Source organism: Balaenoptera musculus, chromosome 17, assembly GCF_009873245.2.
Source record: "Balaenoptera musculus isolate JJ_BM4_2016_0621 chromosome 17, mBalMus1.pri.v3, whole genome shotgun sequence".
NCBI lineage: Eukaryota > Metazoa > Chordata > Mammalia > Artiodactyla > Balaenopteridae > Balaenoptera > Balaenoptera musculus.
The window spans coordinates 42129523-42153693 of record NC_045801.1 but is presented as its reverse complement, the minus strand read 5'-3'; the positions used below and the strand labels follow the sequence as shown (position 1 = coordinate 42153693).

Below are 24171 nucleotides of genomic sequence, written 5' to 3'. Positions count from 1 at the left end.
TAATAAAACATTTTAATCAACTGTATTAAAGAGTTCATAGAAAGTTTCCTTATTTTAGTCACTTCATTATTATGAAAAATAAATCTAAAAATTTTCACAAGTCAAATGATACTATTAATGCTCCAAAGAGGTTAAGTAGCTTCCTTGACAATTAAATATAATTATTATTTTGCAATCTTTTCTCTGTATTTTTGCCTTAATTCAAAAACAGTTTGAATACTTCCTACAAGAATAATTAAGACATAGTCCCTGCACTATAGGTGCTGATACAGAAGAGAACTAATGATTACAATATAATGTGAGAAGAGCTCCATTAGAGGGAGGTACAGGATGCTAAGGGAGTACAGAAGAGGGGCATCTAACTCAATATGAGGCCAGGGGCTTCTAAGAGGAGAAAGCATCCAAGCTGAGTCTTAAAGAAGAGAAAGTTGGCCAGAAGAATGAGAAGTGGAGGTACACCAGGCATAGGAACCTGAAACAGGTAAGAACAGAGAGTGAGAAGTAGAGCAAATTACAGGTTTTGCAAATAGTATGGTATGATTGGACCATATGGTAAGTGTCAAGGAGTCAAGAGGTATGAGGTTGGAAAAGGAGGCACCACCCAGGTCATGAAGAGTCTTGCTCAATGTGCTATAGTTTAGAAATTTCTGGAAGGCAACTAGGAATCTTTGAATGATTTTTAAGAAAAGGAGTAACATGTTCACATTTGTATTTAATATAATTTAGGGCAATATTGATATGCAATGGGATTGAAAGTAAGAGGGACATAGTTTATAAGAGACCACCACAACCCAATCAGTAATTACAAGAATCAAAACAAAAATCTTGGTGCTGTACAGTGGTAATTAACACAAAATTATAATTCAACTCTACGTCAATAAAAAATTTTTAAAATTTTTAAAATTAAATTTTTTAAATAAAATTTAAAAGTTATTAAAAAAAAATCTTGGTACCTGAAAGGAAATGGATTCCTGAGATTAAGGAATGGTGTATGGTGTTAGGGAGTGTTGAAAGAATGCTCAACATCATTAATCATTAGAGAAATGCAAATCAAAACTACAATGAGATATCATCTCACACCAGTCAGAATGGCCATCATCAAAAAATCTACAAACAATAAATGCTGGAGAGGGTGTTGTGAAAAGGGAACCCTCTTGCACTGTTGGTGGGAATGTAAATTGATACAGCCACTATGGAGAACAGTATGGAGGTTCCTTAAAAAACTAAAAATAGAACTACCATACAACCCAGCAATCCCACTACTGGGCATATACCCTGAGAAAATCATCATTCAAAAAGAGACATGTACCACAATATTCATTGCAGCACTATTTACAATAGCCAGGACATGGAAGCAACCTAAGTGTCCATCATCGGATGAGTGGATAAAGAAGATGTGGCACATATATACAATGGAATATTACTCAGCCATAAAAAGAAACGAAATTGAGTTATTTGTAGTGAGGTGGATGGACCTAGAGTCTGTCATACAGAGTGAAGTAAGTCAGAAAGAGAAAAACAAATACCGTATGCTAACACATATATATGGAAAAAAAAAAAAAAAAAAGGTCATGAAGAACCTAGGGGTAAGACAGGAATAAAGACACAGACCTACTAGAGAATGGACTTGAGGATATGGGGAGGGGGAAGGGTAAACTGTGACAAAGTGAGAGAGTGGCATGGACATATATACACTACCAAACGTAAAACAGATAGCTAGTGAGAAGCAGCCGCATAGCACAGGGAGATCAGCTAGGTGGTTTGTGACCACCTAGAGGGGTGGGATAGGGAGGGTGGGAGGGAGGGAGATGCAAGAGGGAAGAGATATGGGAACATATGTATATGTATAACTGATTCACTTTGTTATAAAGCAGAAACTAACACACCATTGTAAAGCAATTATACTCCAATAAAGATGTTAAAAAAAAAAAAAGAAATAAAATCAATAGAATAGAATGTAGTGACTGATGACATTGGGAAAATGAAGGAGAAAAGTAAGTCTAGAATGACGAGTGTTTTTTGCTTACATTATGGTACCATTCATCAAGCCAAGGAATAATGAAAAAGGATCAGTCTTGCAATGGCAAAATGATAAAGCTGGTTTGGTACATGAGAAGTTGAGGTCCAGACAGATTTAGATGTCCATTAAATAGAAAGAAGGATGTGGAAACTAGAAGAGAGGCTTGGACTAGAGATACAGATTTTGAATCAACACTATGTGGATGATAGCTGAAACTGAGGAGTAGAGCTAAACCAGGAAGGGTGTTTAGAGTGAGAAGGAGGCTGAAGAGAAAGCCCTCAGGAGTATCAACATTTCAGGACAGAAAAAGAACAAAGGATTCTGAAAGTGATAAACAAACGAGTTAGGTGTTATAATATCAAAAGACATCTCTAGGGTTTTTAAAATATATGTATTTACATTTAGTTTTTCTTAAATAAAAACTTACAGACACACTGTTAATGATAAGTTTACAAAAGACTGGGAGCTAACCATGCCACCAAAGAAGAACACAACTTATTTTTAATGTTTTCTTCTTTTCAAAAAGAGGCAGTGAGGGGAGGGAATAAGGACAGAGTCTAAGCTCGAATTCCATAAGCACTTACAAGTGGTTTATTAAATTGACTTCTTACTTTTCACCAGGACGAAGTTCGTGGATAACAGCTAAGAGCTTTGACAGCACCTGTAGTTTTCCTGACTCTTCCTCAGTAAACATGAGCGGGTTGTAATCAGCGGGAAACACATTTATCAAGCCTTCATATAGATTCCTTTCTTCATTCTCATCCCAAGTTGAGCTGCATTCTTTTTCCTGTTCAAAAGGATGACTGTCAACACCGGTTCATGTTTTTTTAATCAGGAGGGAAAAAATGCTAAAATTATGGGGAAAAAGCTGAAGATTAACAGCTACCTGAAAAGCCCAATCTAATTGTTATGTAAATCTCCATAGGTCACAATTTGGTCATTTTTGATTACAGAGCAGTTCTAATGCTGTCTCCAAATGCCTGCTCCCTGAACCCCACAAGCACAGTATCATTGCCGATGTGTGACTGATGGGGAGGTGGGTGGCAGAGAAATAAACAGGAGGAAAATAGAGGGCAAACAGTTCTAGGAAATCTATCCTCTCCAAAACCCTGAGACTTCTCATCATTGCTACCTCTTTTTCTCTCGTCTTCCCTCCTTCCCTCCCTGCTATTACTTTTCTCTCCCAGTTTGCAGGCTCACACAGCACCTCCCAGGTGATACTCAAAATCAAGCACAAGAGTCCGCTCAATCTTATCAATTTCTTCTAAAAGAAGGAACAATTCTGCCAAGAAGTTAACAGAGAAATCTATTGTTATTTATAATATTTTGTTTATTTTACCAATAGTTTTTATATAATTTTATTCCAAAGAGATTATCACCACCTCTGAAATTCCCCCTCAAACTGCCTAGCTGACATGTGAACACATACTGGAGAATACCTTTGTTAATGACTGCATCACTTTTTTAGATAAAATTTCTGGGATTGGCCGTTCTCCTCACTCTCTCCCACATTTACCAGATTTATCATTGTTCTTGAAACTTTGTTCAACCTACTACCCCTGCCTGGAATGCGCCATCTTTTTTTTGCCCAATTATCCCAATCCTATAAATACTTGAGGACCCAATGCAAATTCCACCTGATGACTCACATGCCCCCTTTTGGGGGGCATTGACTTTTAAATTTTATGGTTACACAGTACATTTCAACTTTGAATTTATTTAATTGTTCAATTAACTATATATTTTTTTAATAATTCCCTAATGTTTTAATGTGTGTTGTAATCCTTCTTTAATAATACTAGAAACATCTTAAGGGCAGTGAATCAAGTAGTATAAAAGGCTGGGCACAAAGTACTATTTTTAATCTGGCTTATTCCCAAAACATAGCAATGTTTGGGTAAAGTCACTTGATTAAAAATACTTGGAACCCTAAGATATTTACATAACTGGGATATACATGAGAGGAGAGATGGTTGCTGGCTGCTTTGGGTTAGGTTTCCTAAAATGCCTACACCTTGGCGAGGTTATCAAAGGACCATAGACCCAGGGTCTAATCCACAGCTTTTCATGTTCAGAAACTTGCACATGCTTAAGCTCTAGGGAAATGAGCCATTTAAGAGCCATTTGGTTAGCCATCTAACCAAATTAAGAGACTGAATAAATCAGAATATAAATTTATTGACCTATAAATGAGACCTGCCTGTTTAAACCAACTGGTCTATGCATTCTGTCCTATGAAAGGTTCATGGGGAAGCCAAATCATTAGCAGAAAGTTGTCTGGTGAATATTAAATCAAAATACAAGGGAGATGAATGATCTTAATGCACAAGTTCTTAGCCAGGAACACATAATCAGAATCACTTGGGAGAGCTTTTTTAAAATCTTCATGACTGGGTCCTACTCTCAGAGAATCTGAATCAGCTCATATGTGCCTAGGCTGGACAAATGTAGTCTTAAAAGCTTCCCTGAAGACTGTAATGTATAATCCTAATTAAGAATCAACTAACAGATAATATCTTTATGCTAAGACAGCCTGATGCATGGAGGTGCATCACAGAGATTTACCAGTTAGATTTCTCACATCAACTAGACAGGGCAATCTCTTCTCTGACTCTCTGCAACCTAATACTCTTCAGTTATGAGTTGTAATATTCAGTTATAGTTGTAATAAAAATTCATCAAATTGCCACAATAACATTATCAGGAAGTTATTATTGTCTCTGTCTTTCAGTTAAGACAAACTAAGCCTCACAGACACAACCTGGCCATGGTTACACTTGCCTTTAGTTAAACAAGTAGTAGAGTAGGGACTGATACCTAGTTCTAACACCAAAACAGAAAACTCTCACTATACCCCAAACTGCCTTATTTTCATTAATATCCAAATGGTCAGCTCAACTATGTAGCCATTAAAAATCATACTTGTAGAAGGCATCTAATTTGGGGAAATGTCCACAATTTATTTAGTAATAATAATAATAATAATAGATTTTTAAATAATAAGAATAGCATCATTAGAATTAAGTTCCTCTAGAAAGGACTACTTATGCATATCTTTGAGTCTGTTTCCTCACCAAAAAATGGGGATGGTAATAATAGTACTTACTCCATAGAATTTTGTAAAGAATAAATAAAATAATACTGGAAAAGTACTTAGTGTTTGGTACATGGTGTTTAATAAGTATTAACTAAGATTATTAATACCAAATGTGGTTTTCTGTGGCTGGAGAGCTTTATCTCTTTATAACAAATTATTCAAAGTGGTATTGCCAGGTCACAAGATACATAAAATTTTAAGGTTTTTGATACATATTGCCAAACTGTCTCCCAGTTGTACCAATTTACATTGTAACCAGTAGATGATCTTTATTTTCTTCTTTGTGATTTTTTGAATTTTATAGATTTCATACAACAACCATGTATTACTTTTATAATGAGGAAAAAATAAATTATTTCTTAATGGTAAATTTTGTATTTGTTAGCTCCAAACAAACTGACTGGCTATATTAATATAAAACAGGAAGGGAAACCAGGACCGAGCATTAGGTGAGGCGCCAAAGGGCAGGGGGCACCAACTCTAGAAGGCAGAGCCTCAAGCCCATTTCATCCCTCGTTCAGCTCTATGAATATGGGCATGCTCTGAAGAACAAGTAGAAGGCTGGATAAACTCTAAAGAAGAAACACACTGGAGAGGCTGCATAGCTTTTGGAAAACCCACAGATGCAACCCCAGGGATTAGTCCCATCTGCCCTCTTAGGTTCACATGACATAGAACTCTCAGCTCATATTCCTGACACAGGTTCATACACTACTTACCTTTACTGAGCTGAACAAAAGGCAGGGGTGATTGCACAGTTTTTTAAGAGCTCCAATACATATTAGATGAGAACTGTTTTCCAACAATCCTTGAAGACAGAATCTGACAGCCTGAGAATTCAACAGTTTTCGATAAAGTTCAATCTGTAGGGCTCCTGGTCGGCAAAAGACTACATTCTCTATCTTAGGTGGGAGATATTTATTTATGACTTCTTGGGTTCTTCTAAGGACAAAGAGCCCAGTGAGGCAAGTAAGTTCAGCTGCTCTTCTCTCTCCTAACTCCTTCTCTTCCTATGGAAAAACAGCAGACTTAAAAGTGTTTTAAACAAAACAAAACAAAAAACCCACTGGGCTGGCCAAAAAGTTCCTTCAGTTTTTAAGTAAAAATAAAAGACACATTTTTCATTCTCACCAAGATCTTTATTGAACAACATATTCACCATTTTGTTCCACTACCTTCTGCCATTTTTCAGGCAACTTCATAATTCCATCTTCCCAAAACTTTCTGTCTTTTTGAGCAAAGAACTGTTCAAGGTGCCTTTTACAGTCTTCTAGGGAAGTGAAATTTTTTTCCACTAAGAGAATTTTGTAAGACTGAAATAAATGGAAATCCTAAGGTGCAATGTCTGGTGAACACGGCAGATGAATCAGAACTTCCCAGCCAAGCTGTAACAGTTTTTGCCTGGTTATCAAAGAAACATATGTTCTTGAGTTATCCTGATGGAGATTATGCGTTTTCTGTTGACTAATTCCGTATGCTTTTCGTCGAGTGCTGCTTTCGGTTGGTCTAATTGGTAGCAGTACTTGTTGGAATTAATCGTTTGGTTTTCCAGAAGGAGCTCATAATAGAGGACTCCCAATCCCACCGTATACACAACATCACCTTCTTTGGATGAAGACTGGCCTTTGGTGTGGTTGGTGGTGGTTCATTTCACTTGCCCCGTGATCTCTTCCGTTCCACATTATTGTACAGTATCCACTTTTCATCGCCTGTCACGATTTGTTTTAAAACTGGAATGTTTTCACTACATTTAAGTAGATAATTGCATGTGGAAATACGGTCAAGAAGGTTTTTTTTTTTTTTTTTTTTGCTTAACTTATGTGGAACACAAACATCAAAGCGATTAACAAAACCAAGCCGGTGCAAATGATTTTCAATGCTTAATTTGGGTATTTTGAGTATGTCGGCTATCTCCCATGTGGTTTAATGTTGATTAATTGTTCTCAATTAATGTCTTGATTTGATCGCTGTCAACTTCAACTGGTCTACCCGACCATGGAGCATCGTCCAGCAAGAAATCTCCAGCACAAAACTTTGCAAACCACTTTTGACACGTTTGATTAGTCACAGCACCTTCTCCATACACTGCACAAATCTTTTTTTGTATTTCAGTTGTGTTTTTACCTTTCTTGAAATAAGAAAGAATAATATGCCAAAAATGTTGCTGTTCTCTTTCATCTTCAATATTAAAATGGCTACACAAAAAATCACCAATTCTGGTAAGTTTTTTTTTTAATGCACACTGATATGACAGCTGTCACAATACAATCTAACAAAATTCTTTCAAATGAAGTTAAAGACAACTAAGCGCTACCAGAGCCAAGTCTTACAGAAAAAATCAAACGAACCTTTCGGCCAACCCAGAACATGCAGTTAAATGAACATTAAACATTTTTTAATGATTAACCATTTACTAATTGCTTCCCTTCAGATTTTTTTTAAATAAATGAAATACAGTTTAGAATAGAAAAATCAACAATCATCTCTTTAAATGTTTAGCATAATCATTTAATTAAGTGAAGCCACAGTCTCCGAATCCTTGTTTATTTGGCTATTGCCACCATTGAGAACCACTGGAAATCAATAATCCACAAACCGAATTGTCTGAAACTAAGCTTTTATGAGAAGACTGTAACAGTACGTAGTCTTAAAATCATTATCAAAGCACTAACAGAGCAAATTCTTGGAAGAAAATATTTTGACAAGTAAGTGATCCTAAAACCAAGCTTACAAGAAATTAATGGCACAAGGCACTGCTGACTCTTTCAAAATCATTACACATTGTTCGTTAAATAATAGTATATTTTTTTTAAACGGAATTCCTTTATTTTTATTATTTATTTATTTATTATTTTTTTGGCTGTGTTGGGTCTTCATTTCTGTGCAAGGGCTTTCTCTAGTTGCGGCAAGCGGGGGCCACTCTTCATCACGGTGCGCGGGCCTCTCACTATCACGGCCTCTCTTGTTGCGGAGCACAAGCTCCAGATGCGCAGGCTCAGTAGTTGTGGCTCATGGGCCTAGTTGCTCCGTGGCATCTGGGATCTTCCCAGACCAGGGCTCGAACCCATGTCCCCTGCATTGGCAGGCAGATTCTCAACCACTGCGCCACCAGGGAAGCCCAATAGTACATTTTTAAAGTCAAAATACAGTATGAATGAAATTTATGTTTAAGTTCTCTACATAGGGGACTTCCTTGGTAGTGCAGTGGTTAAGAATCTGCCTTTCAATACAGGGGACATGGGTTCGATCCCTGGTCCGGTAAGATCCGACATGCCGCAGAGCAACTAAGCCCGTGCGCCACAACTACTGAGACTGAGCTCTAGAGCCCGCGAGCCACAACTATTGAGGCAACATGCCACAACTACTGAAGCCCACGCACCTAGAGCCCATGCTCCGCAACAAGAGAAGCCACCGCAATGAAAAGCCTGCACACCACAACGAAGAGTAGCCCCCACTCGCCGCAACTAGAGAAAGCCCGCACGCAGCAGTGAAGACCCAACACAGCCAAAAAATATAAATAAATAAATAAATAAATAAATTCTCTACATAGAATCTTTTGAGCGTATAGAACTTCACAGGGAAGCTTAAAATAAATCCCATATGTACATATTTGTTTCTATATAAATCACAGAAAATTTCCCTTATATTTTAAAACTATTCTCAATTTTTATTACAAAATAATTGGTTCACTGGAGAAAGGTCAGAAAATATAGTTATGCAAAAATAAGAAAATTAAAGCCAACTTTCATCAACCAGAAACAGCCAATGCTGCCAAGAGTTTTTATGTATATCTTCAAAACCATTTTGTTTGTATAAATATGTAAATATATTAGATGTTTTATTTTTATTTGTAACAAAAACAGGATCTCAAACTACAAAGCTTCATGGGAACAACCAACCAGTTTGGCTTATCACCATATTCCCCAGTGTCTGGCACTTAGCAATTAAAGGCCCACTTTAGGTATTTAATATGTAAGTGTTGGGTAAATAAATGAATGTGATTTTATTTTTAAATAATGTATCATAAACATTTCCCATCCTATTAAATATATGCATAAATCATTATTTTTTTCTTTTATATATATATAATTTTAATTTTATTTATTTATTTTTGGCTGTGTTGGGTTTTCGTTGCTGCACGTGGGCTTTCTCTATTTGTGGCGAGCAGGGACTACTCTTCATTGTGGTGCGCAAGGTGCGCAGGCTTCTCACTGCAGTGGCTTCTCTTGTTGCAGAGCACGGGCTCTAGGCGCGTGGGTGTCAGTAGTTGTGGCTCACAGGCTCTATAGCGCAGGCTCAGTAGTTGTGGTGCACGGGCTTAGTTGCTCTGCGGCATGTGGGATCTTCCTGGACCAGGACTCGAACCCATGTCCCCTGCACTGGCAGGTGGATTCTTAACCACTGTGCCACCAGGAAAGCCCAATCATTATTTTTTATATAGTTCCTAGTTCATGGAAAATGCTCAGTAAATTTTTATACCCAATTTTAAGGCTTTTGATACATATTGCCAAACTATCCTCCAGTAGTACCAATTTATATTCCAGTCAGTAGAGAATAGTACTCCTATGCACACTTGCTATTACAATGTAAATCTAACCAACTAAAACATCAGTAGAAAAGTATAAAAAGTTACTTCATGGTTATTTGGTTTACCTTTTTCAATACCAGTAAAGATGAACGCTTTTATGTGTTTTACTGTCATTTATAATTTTCTGTGAAGTGACTATTTATGAATCTTTTTAAAGTGAAAGGGTCATTTTCTAAAGTAAGAAATGCAAAAGGAGCTGAACAATTGTGGGTAAAATTTTAAAAATCACTCTACTAATTTACTTTTTCCTAAATTAAAATAATACCCAAGTTATGAATGATTTTCCCAAACTGCTCATTTTTAAACTACTTATTGAAGTAAATTATACCTCAGAAGCAGAAGGTTGTCTCGATTTAATAATTGGTTCTTCATATATTTTTCTGTAAGATGGCAAAGAGCCTAATATTCCTGGATTTACAAAATCAATTAATGCAAAAAATTCTTGGAGATCATTCTGAACTGGGGTACCTAAAGAGATAAAAGTGATGAGAGGTCAAGTTTGTGTTTTACAGTATCAGGTCTTTATAGAAATTTGTACTCTCTTCACTAAGAACACTAAATACAAGCAAAGTCTCAAACTAAGAAAGACCAGCTAAATCATGTTTCAAAAATTAATAATCGTACAAAATTTTAACTCTGGTTTTAACTGTGAACTGAAGTCTATTTAGTACAGCATTTTGGCTGAGTACAGGCTCTAGAGTCTGACTGCTTGGGTTCAAATCCTACCTGCATCACTTATTCTCTGAGTAACCCTGAAAAGTTACTTACCCCAATTTTATTTGCTGTAAAATTAGGATAATAATAGCAGCTCCCAGGGTTGTGAGGATCAAATGAGTTAATTCATATACTATTGTGCCTGCAGCACAATAAACGTTCCATAACTGTTAGTTGTTATTATTATAATTGTGTGACTCTGGACAAAGTTGCTTAAGCTCCTTTAAGTTAAACTCGGGATTTTTTTCACTTATAAAAGTGGGAAGATAATAATTTCCCAGTGGTATTACAATGAAAAGTAAAGACAATGGATGTGAAGTGCCTGACATTTAGTAGACACAGTGAATGGTACCTATTATTAATACCTTACAAAGTTATTGGATAAAATTGGGATCTTCATTGATCCTAAAGACTGACGCAGACTGTAACAGATTGATATACCCTGCACATACTACATACTCAATAATATTTGGCTAACTAATTTTCAAAGAGACACTAGCATGTTTCAATAATTATATCAAGTGAACATATATCAGCATAGTAAAACAGCATAATTTCAGATGAGTTTCAAATAACAGACTACAAAAAGTTGTCCAAAGATATAAATAATAGAAGTAAATAAAAATGCACTTATTTCAGTAACAGACAACACGAATTTTTACAATGTTAAGGAGTTTCATGATCACTTCCTTTGAAAGTAAATACATAGACTCGAGGTTGGACCAATGCTTACTAATTGTTTTTAATACACCTAGTTAGTTCCAAATTTTTTTAGACACATCACAGAATTAGAGAAAATATATTTATATTGGTATGCATTTTGTTAAACCTTTAAAAGAATATCCATGACAATGATTAATAAAAATAGGGGGAATGGGAAAAGCAAGAAGGAAAGAAGGGAACGAAAGGTACAAGGATCATTGTGGTTGGCTTCCAGACAGTCATCCAAATGATGAATCCAAGCTAATCATGGTAGTCCTACCCCTTCGTCAATGACTGATGTAAGAAAGGGTTTGTCTTAGACTGGGTTCTCAGAAGCAGAGCCTGAGATAAGGATTAGGCTACACATGATTTATGGAGAAATTATTCTCAGGAGAAAGGGAATAATAGAATCAGAAAATGCAGGGGAAGAAACTAACAATTTAGCTTGAGCAAAATTACAGGGAGCCTTAGAGCATAAACTGCATTATGAAGTTGCTCCTGAAATTATCCTGAGGCAAAGGAGCTGGCATTTTACTTGCTCCTCTATACGAGTCAATCATTGACCAAGCTGCAGGGGAGAGAAGGACCTCTCACTCAAACAATGATAATTCTCCAGAAAAGGCAGGAGACATGGGTTGTTTAATCAACAGTCCCAGCAGCTATGGGGTGGGTCCAACAGCCCAGAAAAGGGGAGCTCGTGGGGCACCGACAGTTTCCACCAACAGTATGTGACCCATCCTGTCCAATGAGATATAAAAGGAGTCAGGAAGGAGCCTGGGATAGTCTCCTCACCCTTAAAGATGGAGATAAAGGCAGAGCCAGCCCCTGTTCTCCTTTAAATATCACCACATCTAGATGTGATGTCTGCAACTGCTCTGGCCACTTGTTACAAGCATGAATATGAAGTCAACACCAAACATGGCACAGCAGAGAACAAAAGGAATCAGAATCCTTAACAACATTGTTGAACTGATGTATCCCCATCTCTGGAACATGCCCTAGCTCTAGACCTGCAGTTATGTGGGAGAATAAGCACATTTGATCCACATATCTGTTACTTACACCTGAAATCACACCAACTGATACACAAGGGAAAGAGGCAAAAGCAAAACTGGAAAAAGGAAAGGCAGAACATAAGAAGGGGATCAGAAAAAGGATTTAGGGCAGAAAATAATAAGGAAAAAGAGTAAAGAAGGAAAAGAAAAGAAAAGAAGGGCCTACAAGATAGCCAACACACTAGTATAGTATCATTCTGAGTTGTCACAAATGTTGTCTAGAAGTAGTTTAGTCCCCAGTTCGCTGCTTTTAGTATTCTTTTCTAATTCTAGACTATGCAGAACCTGTAGAAGAAGCTAAATAATATAACATTAATAAAAGTCAAGCAGCAAAGTCTTGTGCCAAGAAAAAAGGAAACACTAAAGATTTTCAAGTAAAGTTTGTATGTTTACTAACACTATTTTCAGGGCTATGGAAGTGAAACTTCTGGGGAAATTGAGAGAACTCTTTCTCTTTCCCTACCTCTATCCCAGCAATAAAAGCTTTTTCTTTGTTTTATTGTTTACTTTTTAAGGAGACATAAATCTACCACCCAACCTAAGTACTGGAACATTGCTAATAACCTACAGCTATATCCGCATCTATTATCTCCATAAAAAGCTCTAAGAGCTCTTTATACATATTCATACATGTATCTTTCCTTCAGGTCCTGTAATTCCACTTCTAAGAATCTATACAGAAAAGTATGTGCTTGTAGATATCCATCACCACATTTCAAAATTATGCAGTATCATAGGAAAATGTTTACATTAAGTGTATTTTGATGTGCATGTGTGTCTATGAATAAAGACGGATTTTGTATGTATATATAAAAGAAATATGTATGTATGTTCTCTGTGTGCATGTGTGCATGCGTGTGTGTGTGAATAACGAAAAATGACAAAATGCTAATGGCTCATTAAGAAATTGAGATTGAAGGATGATTTCCATTCTCTAGTTTCTAAGCATGCTATAATATAGCAATATGTGTATGTATCTGTGTGTGTCTGTGTCTGGTATATATTTTTAACTCTCACTTTTTAATGAGAATTTTGCTTCAAATCTCAGATTTTTCTTTTTTATAATATAAAGAAAGGATATCTAACATCTAATGAAGGATATCTAACATAATAAGATATTGTGGATTGAACTGTGTCCCCTCAAAATTCATATGTTGAAGCCCTAATTCCCAATGTGACTATATTTGGAAACAGGGCCTTTTAGGTGGTAATTAAGGTTAAAGAAGTTCATAAGGGTGGAGCCCTAATCCAATATGACTTGTATCCTTTCAAGAAGAGAGAAAGACATAGGGATGCACACACTCAGAGAACAGGCCATGAGAGGACCCAGCGAGCAGATGGTCATCTGCAAGGTGAGGAGAGAGGCCTCAGGAGAAACCAAACCTGCTGACATCTTGACACTGGACTTCCAGCTTCCAGAACTGTGAGAAAATACATTTCTGTCATTGAAGAAATTTACCACCACCTAGTCTGCGGTATTTTGTTATGGCAGCCCTAGAAGTCTAATACACCTCTATTAAATTTTAATTTAATTTAATTTAATTTTAATATTAAAATTTCCAGTAAATATTAACTAAACATTCTTCACAGCACTGGGCTAGATAGCAGCAGGAAACAAAATCAAAATTACTTTCATTTGATTCTTAGATAGCTTCTGAGCACCTATTATGTATGTAGCACTGTACATACTCATATACAAATGTTACTTCCTAATAAGACACAAATCACCTTGGGAGTAAGATATCCTGCCACTATAAAAAAGAAGAATTTATTCAGGCAATTCTAAGGAGATAAAACCAACTATAAGTATTTCTAAATGTAAGAGGTTAGTTAGTGCTAGTTTTCACCTACATTCACAGCTCAGGAGCAACAGAGACAAGGACAGGAAAGCAGAAACAAGATAAAGAAGACAAAGTACGAATAAAGGGGGCAATGCTAATTCCTCAGAGGAAACAATCTCACTGGTCATCATCAGGACAGTCCTTCTGAATGAAGTCCCAGAATCATTTTCTACTGAAAATATTAAATTTAATTTGTAATGCTAGTTGAATTGGTATTTGCTTACAACTGAGAATATTAGTAAGTCCGTTTTTGCTAAAGGACATTATCTGTTTTTCAAATAGAGGAGACTCTATTATTTTTTTATTATTCTATTATTATTACCTAAAAGTAATCTTAGTTTCTCACTCTCCCTTTTTATTTCTTTTTCTTTCTCCTTCGAATGCCAATCTTTTTAACTCCATAGCTGTTACTACTCTTTAAATAAGCAATATTGACCCCACATTGAGCAGTAAAAAAAACAGTCTCTGCTTTTTTCTCCCAACACAGTGTAACTAAATTCAGCTAAATCTTTCTTTCCATTGCTTTTCTGGCCCCAAGGATCTCAAAATCAAAAGCTAGTCAAAAAGTATAAGGAATCCACTTAGTTTCTCAAATAGCCAAAGATACAGAAATTACCTAGATTAAGTTTTCCATTTCCCCAACTCATTTTTTTCTTTAAAAAACAGCCTCTACTAAATGTTCAAAGTCCGTTTTTCTATTCTCTGGTTTCCCTATCACCAGTATTACTGACAAACGTTTGTTGACCATCTACTACATTTTGGGGTAGATATAACTGTAAGATTTGATCCCTGTCCTTTTTATCTTTATTATCTTTAAGTGACTAAATGTGAAGAATGTAAAGGTCATTTAACAGTTCCCAAAATCATTTCTAAAAAGCACATATAGTTTTAAAAATCACATTTGGTAATGGTTAATACAATCCTTCTTCACAAATTGGAAGTCAAATGATCATAAATTACTTAAAGATGGGTACCCTCCACACCCCAACTCAATGAGAGCACAACAGGGGGAGTTTTCTCTGTTGCTCCAGGGCACACGTCTACCCTAAAGATGTGGAATGGAGGAATAAGCTGTTGGTCACATCCTTTCTCCCTCCTCATTTAAACTTCAGAGGAGAGCTCTGACATGCACATAGGACACATGAAGGACACAGTGAGATATGATGTAATAAGGATAATCATGCCCTGCCCATCCCTTCCAAAAGGATTAAAGATGATAGGGAAATAGAGCCTTAAGTAGAAAACGGAAGGGTTGTAAACCTTAGTAATGAATACAACTCTCTTCTTTCCTCTGCTACCACATAAGACCAAAGTGAGGTGTGGGAGAAAAGCTACACTGAGTTATTCAGGCATAATTCTAGTCTAGGCCTTAAGCTAAAAAGGACTGGGTAGAAAAGGATTCTTGTATTTACACACAGTCTATCTCATCTTTCCAGACAATCTGGGCCAGAAGCTTTGGCCAGCAAAAAACCATATGCATACAGCACAAACATAGAAAAATAAAGGATATTTATATTAAACCCTTACCATGTATAAGGTAGTCTTCCAAGACCTTTACATGGATTAACTCATTTGACCCTCACAACAACTCTATGAAGTAGATGGTCTTACTATCCCTATTTCACACATAAGGAAATTGAGGTACAGAGAAGTGTAACTTGCCCAAAGTTGCACAGCTGTAAATATCAGACTTGGAAACCAAGCACAAGCAGTCTAGTCCCATCTCCTACCTTCTTTACCATGATACCATTGTGTTTATTCCTCAAAGAATCCAAAATCTGGATTGCAGAACATTACATAGGATTTAAATAATTCAGAATCCTACCAAGACTCAACTAACATAGGTTTATTAGTATGAATTCCACTCAATACCATCAATTCTTTGGATGCCAAACATCATATTACAAGTTTTGCATATTCACTAGGCAAAAATACCATCATATCTCCCCAAAAGTAAATACGGACCAGTTAGAATTATCCTTTTCTCACAGGGGAGGCTAATGAGGGCTGTAGCTGTCTTAATGGTACTGTTCTTCAAACGATGCCCTTCATCACAAATTAGAAGATCAAATTTTATATTCTTAATTTGATCCAGGGAACGAAGTAACATTTCATAACTGATGATAAGAACAGAATAAAATGGAGATTTGGTGAATTCTTCTACTTTGTGGTCCTAAAAAAAAAAAGATAATATTTAACAAATCACAGGCAAAACCTGTGTGAAATCAAATTTAAGCAGCGTATTCCTGACAACCATTAACTAGGTATTAGAATATGTTAACCCATGACCAAATTGTAGGGCAAGAATCCATTTATCTGCAAAGGGTCAGAGTTACTTACACTTGAAAAACTGCTACATAGAGAGTGAAAACTGCAGTATTGATTTGAAAAGCTAGAGATTTAGTAAATGACCAGGGCTAAACTTTTAAAAGTCTCTTACCTGATCAACAGTAAATATCTTGATCCTTTCACTTCCTAGCCATTTTTGAAATTCTTTCCTCCAATTATTCACCAAGCTTCCAGGTGAGACAATAAGTGTCTTCTTTATTACTGGCTTGCCACCGTAGGGTCCCTGACACTGTAGAGTCCAGATGAGCGAAATACATTGCAGTGTTTTCCCTAAACCCATTTCATCAGCAAGAATAGCTCCACATCTGCCATTCACCCTGTTAGAAACAATTATACTTCCTTCAATTACAAAAGGAAAATATTTTATGTCCCTAACATCATCACCTATTAGTCAAGAACCAGAAGCTGATATTTTGTACGTAGGATGAATTCTAGCCCCCACTAAACACTTTTTCTAGCTCTTCAATCAGCTGATTTATGACATATCTCTCTTTTGCATCTTTGCTAATTATATTCATTACATATTTGTCAACTAAATTACTAAAACAACTTGAAATTAGAGTTGAATCTGAATCATCTGTTACTATCATGTATCTATATTTAGAGATTAGAAATGAATCCCAATTTTATATCTACCTTTGAATAATTTAACTATAACCATGCTTCTCATCACCAACAGTTGAGCAGTTTTTATCAGTTTCAGTATTAGATATCAAAACAGTTTAAAATATATTGAAATGTAAACCAGAAAGATCTATTGGTCTGTATTTATGATTCTCTGGCAGTAAATGAAGTCCTCAACCAAAATAGCTCCTTGAGCTGTAAGAAAAATTAAACACTAACTATTTGATCTAATACATGTAATTTAGTAAAACTCTCATCCAACAAACCTACTTGGTTAATGCAATTTAAAATTAAATATTCTAAGGAATATAATAATATAAGTAAGTGGTATTTTATACCACTTCATAGTTTTTAAAGCTCTTTGAAGGTATTAGATATACATTTTAAAAGTTACAAAATCCAAAGGAATTAAGGATATTACCAAAAATATAAGTGTAGTTTGTTAATCCATTATATTTCTTACTAGTAGAAATAATACCCAAAAACAATTTTATAGGGGACTTCCCTGGTGGTCCTGTGGTTAAGAATCTGCCTTCCAATGCAGGGGATGCGGGTTCGATCCCTGGTCGGGGAACTAAGATCCCACATGCCACGGGGCACCTAAGCCCGCATGCCGCAACTACTGAGCCCACGAGCTCTGGAGCCTGCACACCACAACTAGAGAGAAGCCTGCGCACTGCAACGAAGAGCCCGCACGCCGCAACGAAAGATCCCGCGTGCCTCAACTAAGACCCGACGCAGCCAAAAAAAAAAAAACAACACACAATTTTATATATGTTCTCTATTCCAAAGTGTAGAGAAAAAATTACAAACATGAATCATAGCCACTATTATTATTTTAGATCAACAATTTGCCACTGCAAGATGCCAGCTAACTGAGACATAGTGAGTGGCAGAGAGAAAACAGTGATCCATCATCCACCATCCATCATCCATCATCATGGTTTAGGGAAGAGAACAGGAAGACTTCCCTTGAAGAAGACGAAACTTGAGCAGAGTTTTAAAGGTAAATAGGAATTCACTACATTAATCAGGTAGATCAGGATAGCTGGAGCTTGAACTGAATGAATTCCAAGCAAGAAAATATAAGCTAGGAAGCTGGCAAGACAGGAAGAAGACAGAAGATGAGGATACTTATCCTTGAAAGCTCAGACTGTACCTTGTAGGTCAGCATCTCCCAAACATCAGTCTTTCATGACTACCATTACAAATTTTTGCCATACATGTGCTACTATATGTTATTATTTATTATTTTTCTCTAAATCAACTCACTTTTTTACTTAGATTTATTCGAAAACTCTTTCTAAGCATAATTTATCTGTGAAACAAAAAGTTTAATGTGCTATTTCTTTCTAATTATTCATTAACTCAATATGCTACTATTAAAAGTAAAAAATAAAGTTTGTCCATGTATACCTAAAATGATTCCATACACAACCCAGTAAAGTGCATATCACAGATTAGGAAACACTGCTCTAAGTTCTGAGAATTATAATAATTTTAAGCAAGGAAATGCCATGTTCAGAATTGTCTTCAGAAAAATCAAGCTGGTGGTGATAAGGAGAATGAATCTGAGAAGTATCAGAAGCAGATACACAAGTTAGAAAACATTGCAATAGTCCAGATAAAATATAATTTTATGACACCAGTTACTAGAGCTGCTACAGTGAGGTGCCAGAAACAATTAGGACCCAAATGATATTTGGGAAGTCAAAATAATCAAAAGTTTAGGTTTGATTAGATAGACAAGGTGAGAGAGAAGAAATCAAAGATGATTCTCAGGCCAAGTGAGATAAGATCTCCAAAAGGAAGAACAGATTTGAGAAAGAACATGAATCTAGAAAGTTTCTAGGAAACAGTTTTCCCTTAACTTGTCATCATTCAAGGGGTTCTTAGAGTTTGGGGGAATTTACATTCCCAACTCCCTCGTAAATAACCAATGTAAAAATCAAGGTCCTATGCATTAAAAACAAAACAAAAAAGGACTGGAAGGAAACATGTTAACTAACACGTTAGCAGAGACCTTTGATTTTTTTTTACCCCCTTTTTCTGGTTTGTATGTATGTGTGTGTCTTCTATTGATACTTCAACTGTACTTCGACTACAATTCTTTAAGAAAACTCAATTTTAAAAGGGGAGGAGGGGGACTTCCCTGGTGGTGCAGTGCTTAGGAATCCGCCTGCCAATGCAGGGGACACGGGTTCGATCCCTGGCCCGGGAAGATCCCACATGCCGTGGAACAACTAAGTCAGTGAGCCACAACTACTGAGCCTGCACTCTCGAGCATGCAAGCCACAACTACTGAGCCCACATGCCACAACTACTGAAGCCCACACGCCTAGAGCCCGTGCTCCGCAACAAGAGAGGCCACTGCAATGAGAAGCCTGTGCACCGTAATGAAGAGTAGCCCCCACTCGCCGCAAATAGAGAAAGCCCGTGCACTGCAACGAAGACCCAACGCAGCCAAAAATAAATTTTAAAAATAAATTAAAAAAAAAATCTGCTTAAAAAAAGTGGGGGGGAAGGAGGGACTCTTTCTTTGTGTGTGTAAGTAGAGGTGAGATAAGAAGAAAACCTTTTTGCAAAATCCTCATAAGCTGTATGCCCAGTTCCTAGAAAGATGTCTGGCACACAGCATCCATCAAGAACTACCTGCGGAATAAACATACACATTAAGTACCATTTGCCATTCCTACCAACTAAAATATACGCTGTACCCACTGAGACGCATTATATATCTGGCTTGTCCTAGAAAACCATTATGTTACAGGTTAAATCAAAGCTCAGATTAAACAAATTATTTTCCTACCTCATTCCCATCACACATTCATAAAGGAATATGATCCCTTCTTTCTGATGTGGTCGAAGGTGAAATACAAGGTGAGGATCTATCACTACATCCACAACAGGGAAACAGTTCTTATTGAACATCCACTGGTGATTATTATCTGGTCGTAGCATAACAAGGGAATCTTAAGAAAAAGAGAAAAGTATAATTATAAATGTATTCCAATTTCACTCTGTAACTACATTATCTTGCTCTAATTACTCAGAAGATAGAACTATTTGCCATCATTTGTGGCAAAAAAACTTCGAAATTCAGTAACATCAATGCTAAGCAAAGGTACAAAATTAAAAAAATAAAATCTCTTGCCTTATCGATGTAAGATTTCATGCAAAGAATTGTGAAGAGCTTTCCAAACTTCATGCCCAAAAGTGCTTTGAAACCACTGAAATTCACTGTTGTCTAATAAACAATTCAGCCACAACACTTAATAGTTCAGTATTCAGAGCAAAGAGAACTATTTCCAACTGAAAGCACAGGTTGGAATTTTGCCAAGATGCTCTTGCTAATGCTCACAGCTTCTTATTCTGGAAAGGCTTTCCAAATTTAATATAAAGGCTCCCTTTTTTCATTCTTGTACCCACTAACAATGACCATTACTCCTATTATTCAGAAGAACTGAGAAAGAATGACAAATTTTCCATTGACTTCACCACCATTATTTGCTTAAAGTTAATTACTTCATTCATAAATGTAAAATTCATGAATCTTTGCAAAGCAGCATGAAGTAACCATCAAATAACAATATAATTCTTTAGAAATATGCTAATACAATTTAAAAGATTTATTAAAAGTCACCCAAAAAAACAAAATCAAACATAACTAGAAAGCCAGTCTCAACTGATAAATCTGAAATCAGAAAATAAACTCATCAAAATAATTTTTTGGATATATTTGTATGTCTACATCATGGTTAAACAAAATGAATTTTAAAAAATAAACAAAAAGATAAAAAGAGAAGAACAAAGATGAGAAAAGGAGATTTTTAAAAAATGGGTTCCAGGAGATCAAATACGGGAATTCCCTGGCGGTCCAGTGCTCAAGACTCTGCGCTTTCACTGCCGAGGACGCGGGTTCAATCCCTGGTCGGGGAACTAAAATCCCACAAGCCGCATGGCATGGCCGAAAGAAAAAAGGAGATTAAATAAATAACCATCAATGTGGAAATACATAGTCACAGGAATGAGAGTCTGGTTGTGTTTACTGATAGCAATTACCCAGAGGAAAATTTTCTGTGATCTTCCCACGTTTCTGAGCAACCAGGAATTCACCTCTCATTTTTGAGTTTAATTCCTGGCAGGTAGGGGACTAGGGAGTGAAAAATGGAAAACTTGGGGCTTCCCTGGTGGCGCAGTGGTTGAGAATCTGCCTGCTAATGCAGAGGACATGGGTTCGAGCCCTGGTCTGGGAAGATCTCACATGCCGCGGAGCAACTGGGCCTGTGAGCCACAATTACTGAGCCTGTGCGTCTGGAGCCTGTGCTCCGCAACAAGAGAAGCCGCGATAGTGAGAGGCCCGCGCACCGCGATGAAGAGTGGCCCCCGCTTGCCCCAACTAGAGAAAGCCTTCACACAGAAATGGAGACCCAACACAGCCAAAAATTAAAAATTAATTAATTAATTAATTATTTTTTAAAAATGGAAAACTTGGCCCTTGGGTTTCCTCTATATCCCAGTAACAAAGCAAGAGTGTATGCCTTGTCGATTTCCAACCAAGAAATGGCCCCATTTTTTTCTATCTTTTAAAAAGGACAAAGGGAAAAAAAGAAGATAGAGGTAAAGATGATACACAGCTCAAGCAAGAAGGACCATAGAATCATAAGTCATCTAACAAAGTACCCAGCTTCAAGAAAAATAAAACCTAAAGCACCACAGCAATAGGACACCAATTCAAATCTTAAGATGCTCCTCTACCTTCACAATGATTAGGCATCATTCAATGCTAACAAAATCTGCCATGCTTTAGTTTTAAGTGTACAACTTAGTCCTAACCTTACAAAGATAAAAAAAAGAGAGAATAATCAACTATTTACCATTTACAAAAAGGGCTTGCTTACACACACACACACATGCTCATATACACATATATATAAATTATCACAATAAAATTTTTCATTCACTCAGTCAACAAATATTTATCATACACGACATATACCAGGCACTCTAAGTCTCTATGGTAGTTATTAGAACCCACATTTCACACATGAGGAGGCAAAAACATTAATGAAGTGACTCCCCCAACAGGTTGAAGAACCAGTTAGTTCAGTGGTAAAACCAGGACCCTAACTCAGGTCTTTGACTAAGTACAGTATTCTTTTCAGTTCCCCACAGCCCTCTATTATTACATGACAGGAAGGCAAAGAGAAATGAGAATAAAGGAGAGAAGGTGGCTTGTTAAAAGAGCTAGCAGGACAGACAAAATATTTAGATAAAGAGAAAAATCAGAAGCATAAGCTTCCACTCTCTAAATTTCAATTAAGTCTCAAACAAGCTAGAATAGAGCTAGGAATTTTTAATTTGGGGGTTTTAATATCAATTATGCCAATAGTTATTTTAATTCAAGCAAGTCAGTTCATCCTTCTGGGACTCAGTTTCCTCAAATGCAAAGTGAAGGGATTGGTCTAAATTACCTAAAAGGTCCCTTTATTTAAAAAATTCTATGTTTCCATAATACTTGCAAGAGGGGAAAATAGTTATTTTAATACTTTTATTTATGATTATTTTAATAGTTATTTTTATAGTTATTTTAATACTTTTATTTTACTACTGCTAACGAAAAAAGCCTATTCTCCAACTTCTACATCTACTACACTATAATTCAAATTTCTTGTCTGTCTCCTCACCAAATGAGAAGCTCTGTCATGACAGTTTCACCTCTGGGCCCAATGTATAAAAGGCACACAAAAAATACTTGTTGACTGAACAATCAAATTTTAAAAAGTCATATACAGACATGGTTTTATTTTTTATGTAATTTTTTAATTAAATTCATTAATGTGAAAATTAACTTGATGAACTGAATTCTCGTGAATAAAATTTGAATTCTTTACATGACAACTGACCTTTCAATATTTTAATACTGAATTAAATCACTAATCACTAATATACGTGATCAAAGCATATGGTCTTCAAAACGGAAGCTCAAAAATATTCCTAACTCATGAATTTACTAATTTTTCTCCCTCCTAAAGATATCAGCTTTTACTCAAAATCATATACATGTATGTATGTGTGTATACATCTACAATTTACACAATTTTCCTTTAACACATGTATAGTATTTTGATTACTGTATTCTTTCAATTGTACATTTACTTATGAAATAATTCTCACACTATATTGTTACTCAACTTCAACATTATCCCTTATGTCAGACTGTATGTCTGAACAATAATATATACTTTTACCTGAAAGCTTTAAAACAAAATTTAAACTTTAAATTCACATACCAAAACATCTTTAGACAGTAAAAACATAATACTCAAATTAGTTTTGAAATCTTACTTGGTGCATATGGGTCATGGCGTGGTTTGCAATTTTGGAAACTGTTCTGTCTCTTTTCCTTTGAACTTAGTTTACAGACACTTTTGAAAGGGTTAGAGAAACACTTCTTGACAGCTTGAGAAGAACGTAAGGCAGCAGAACTTCCTCCTCCAAGCTGAAAACATCTGCCACTGTTGAAATCATCTGGAGAGATTATACCCATGACTTCTATTTCTTTTCCACCAATCATCATTGTTTGGCCCTCTTCAATCTTTTCAAGCTCTTTGAATTTATATCCAATGCCTTTAAATTGAGAAGAAAAAAATTAATTTAATTTATTGACACTCTAAAATGACTTAATTAGTGTAACCAGAGTCTTCTTCCTGTAACTGTACAGAATAAAAACTACTTGGAATTCAAATAGCCTCATATAACCATTAGCCAGAACAAAAATATAATTTATCATTTTAGTAAAAACACACACACATACATGCAAAAATAAGAAGGCATAAATAATTATATAGTTATAAAAATTAGGCAAGTTTTAGAGAGGCAAGGCTTTTCTTAATTACTGAAAATACAGCCTATTGTATTCAGTTTTGCCATCTGCTGTCTGTAGAAAATCAAGCCAAGAAAAGAGTTTGATATACTATATGGACCCTCCTTTCTTGTGAACAAACAAGAGAAATACCAGGGCAGCTCTATTTCCACTTAGAAACAGCTGGAAATGTGCAGAACTAGCAATAAAAATAATTTCTACCACAACTAGTACTGTATTGTTCCACCTGAGATAGCACAGCAAAAATACATTTGTCATAGAGGTCACTGACAGTCCAAGTTCTAGCTCCTGAATA

General features: G+C 36.1%; 1 protein-coding gene across 3 annotated transcripts in view; it reads right to left on the bottom strand.

The window, feature by feature from the left end:
- Nucleotides 1–24171, bottom strand: part of RAD54B (RAD54 homolog B) — a 103269-nt gene that overhangs the window by 11688 nt on the left and 67410 nt on the right. For all 3 annotated transcript variants that reach the window (XM_036830965.1, XM_036830964.1, XM_036830966.1), the window contains 7 exons: nucleotides 23339–23620; nucleotides 19800–19962; nucleotides 16458–16683; nucleotides 15983–16190; nucleotides 10034–10173; nucleotides 5837–6127; nucleotides 2632–2807 (listed from right to left, as the gene is read on the bottom strand). In XM_036830965.1, coding sequence (XP_036686860.1) covers nucleotides 2632–2807; nucleotides 5837–6127; nucleotides 10034–10173; nucleotides 15983–16190; nucleotides 16458–16683; nucleotides 19800–19962; nucleotides 23339–23620 — 1486 coding nt within the window. The remainder of the gene's footprint in view (nucleotides 1–2631; nucleotides 2808–5836; nucleotides 6128–10033; nucleotides 10174–15982; nucleotides 16191–16457; nucleotides 16684–19799; nucleotides 19963–23338; nucleotides 23621–24171) is intronic.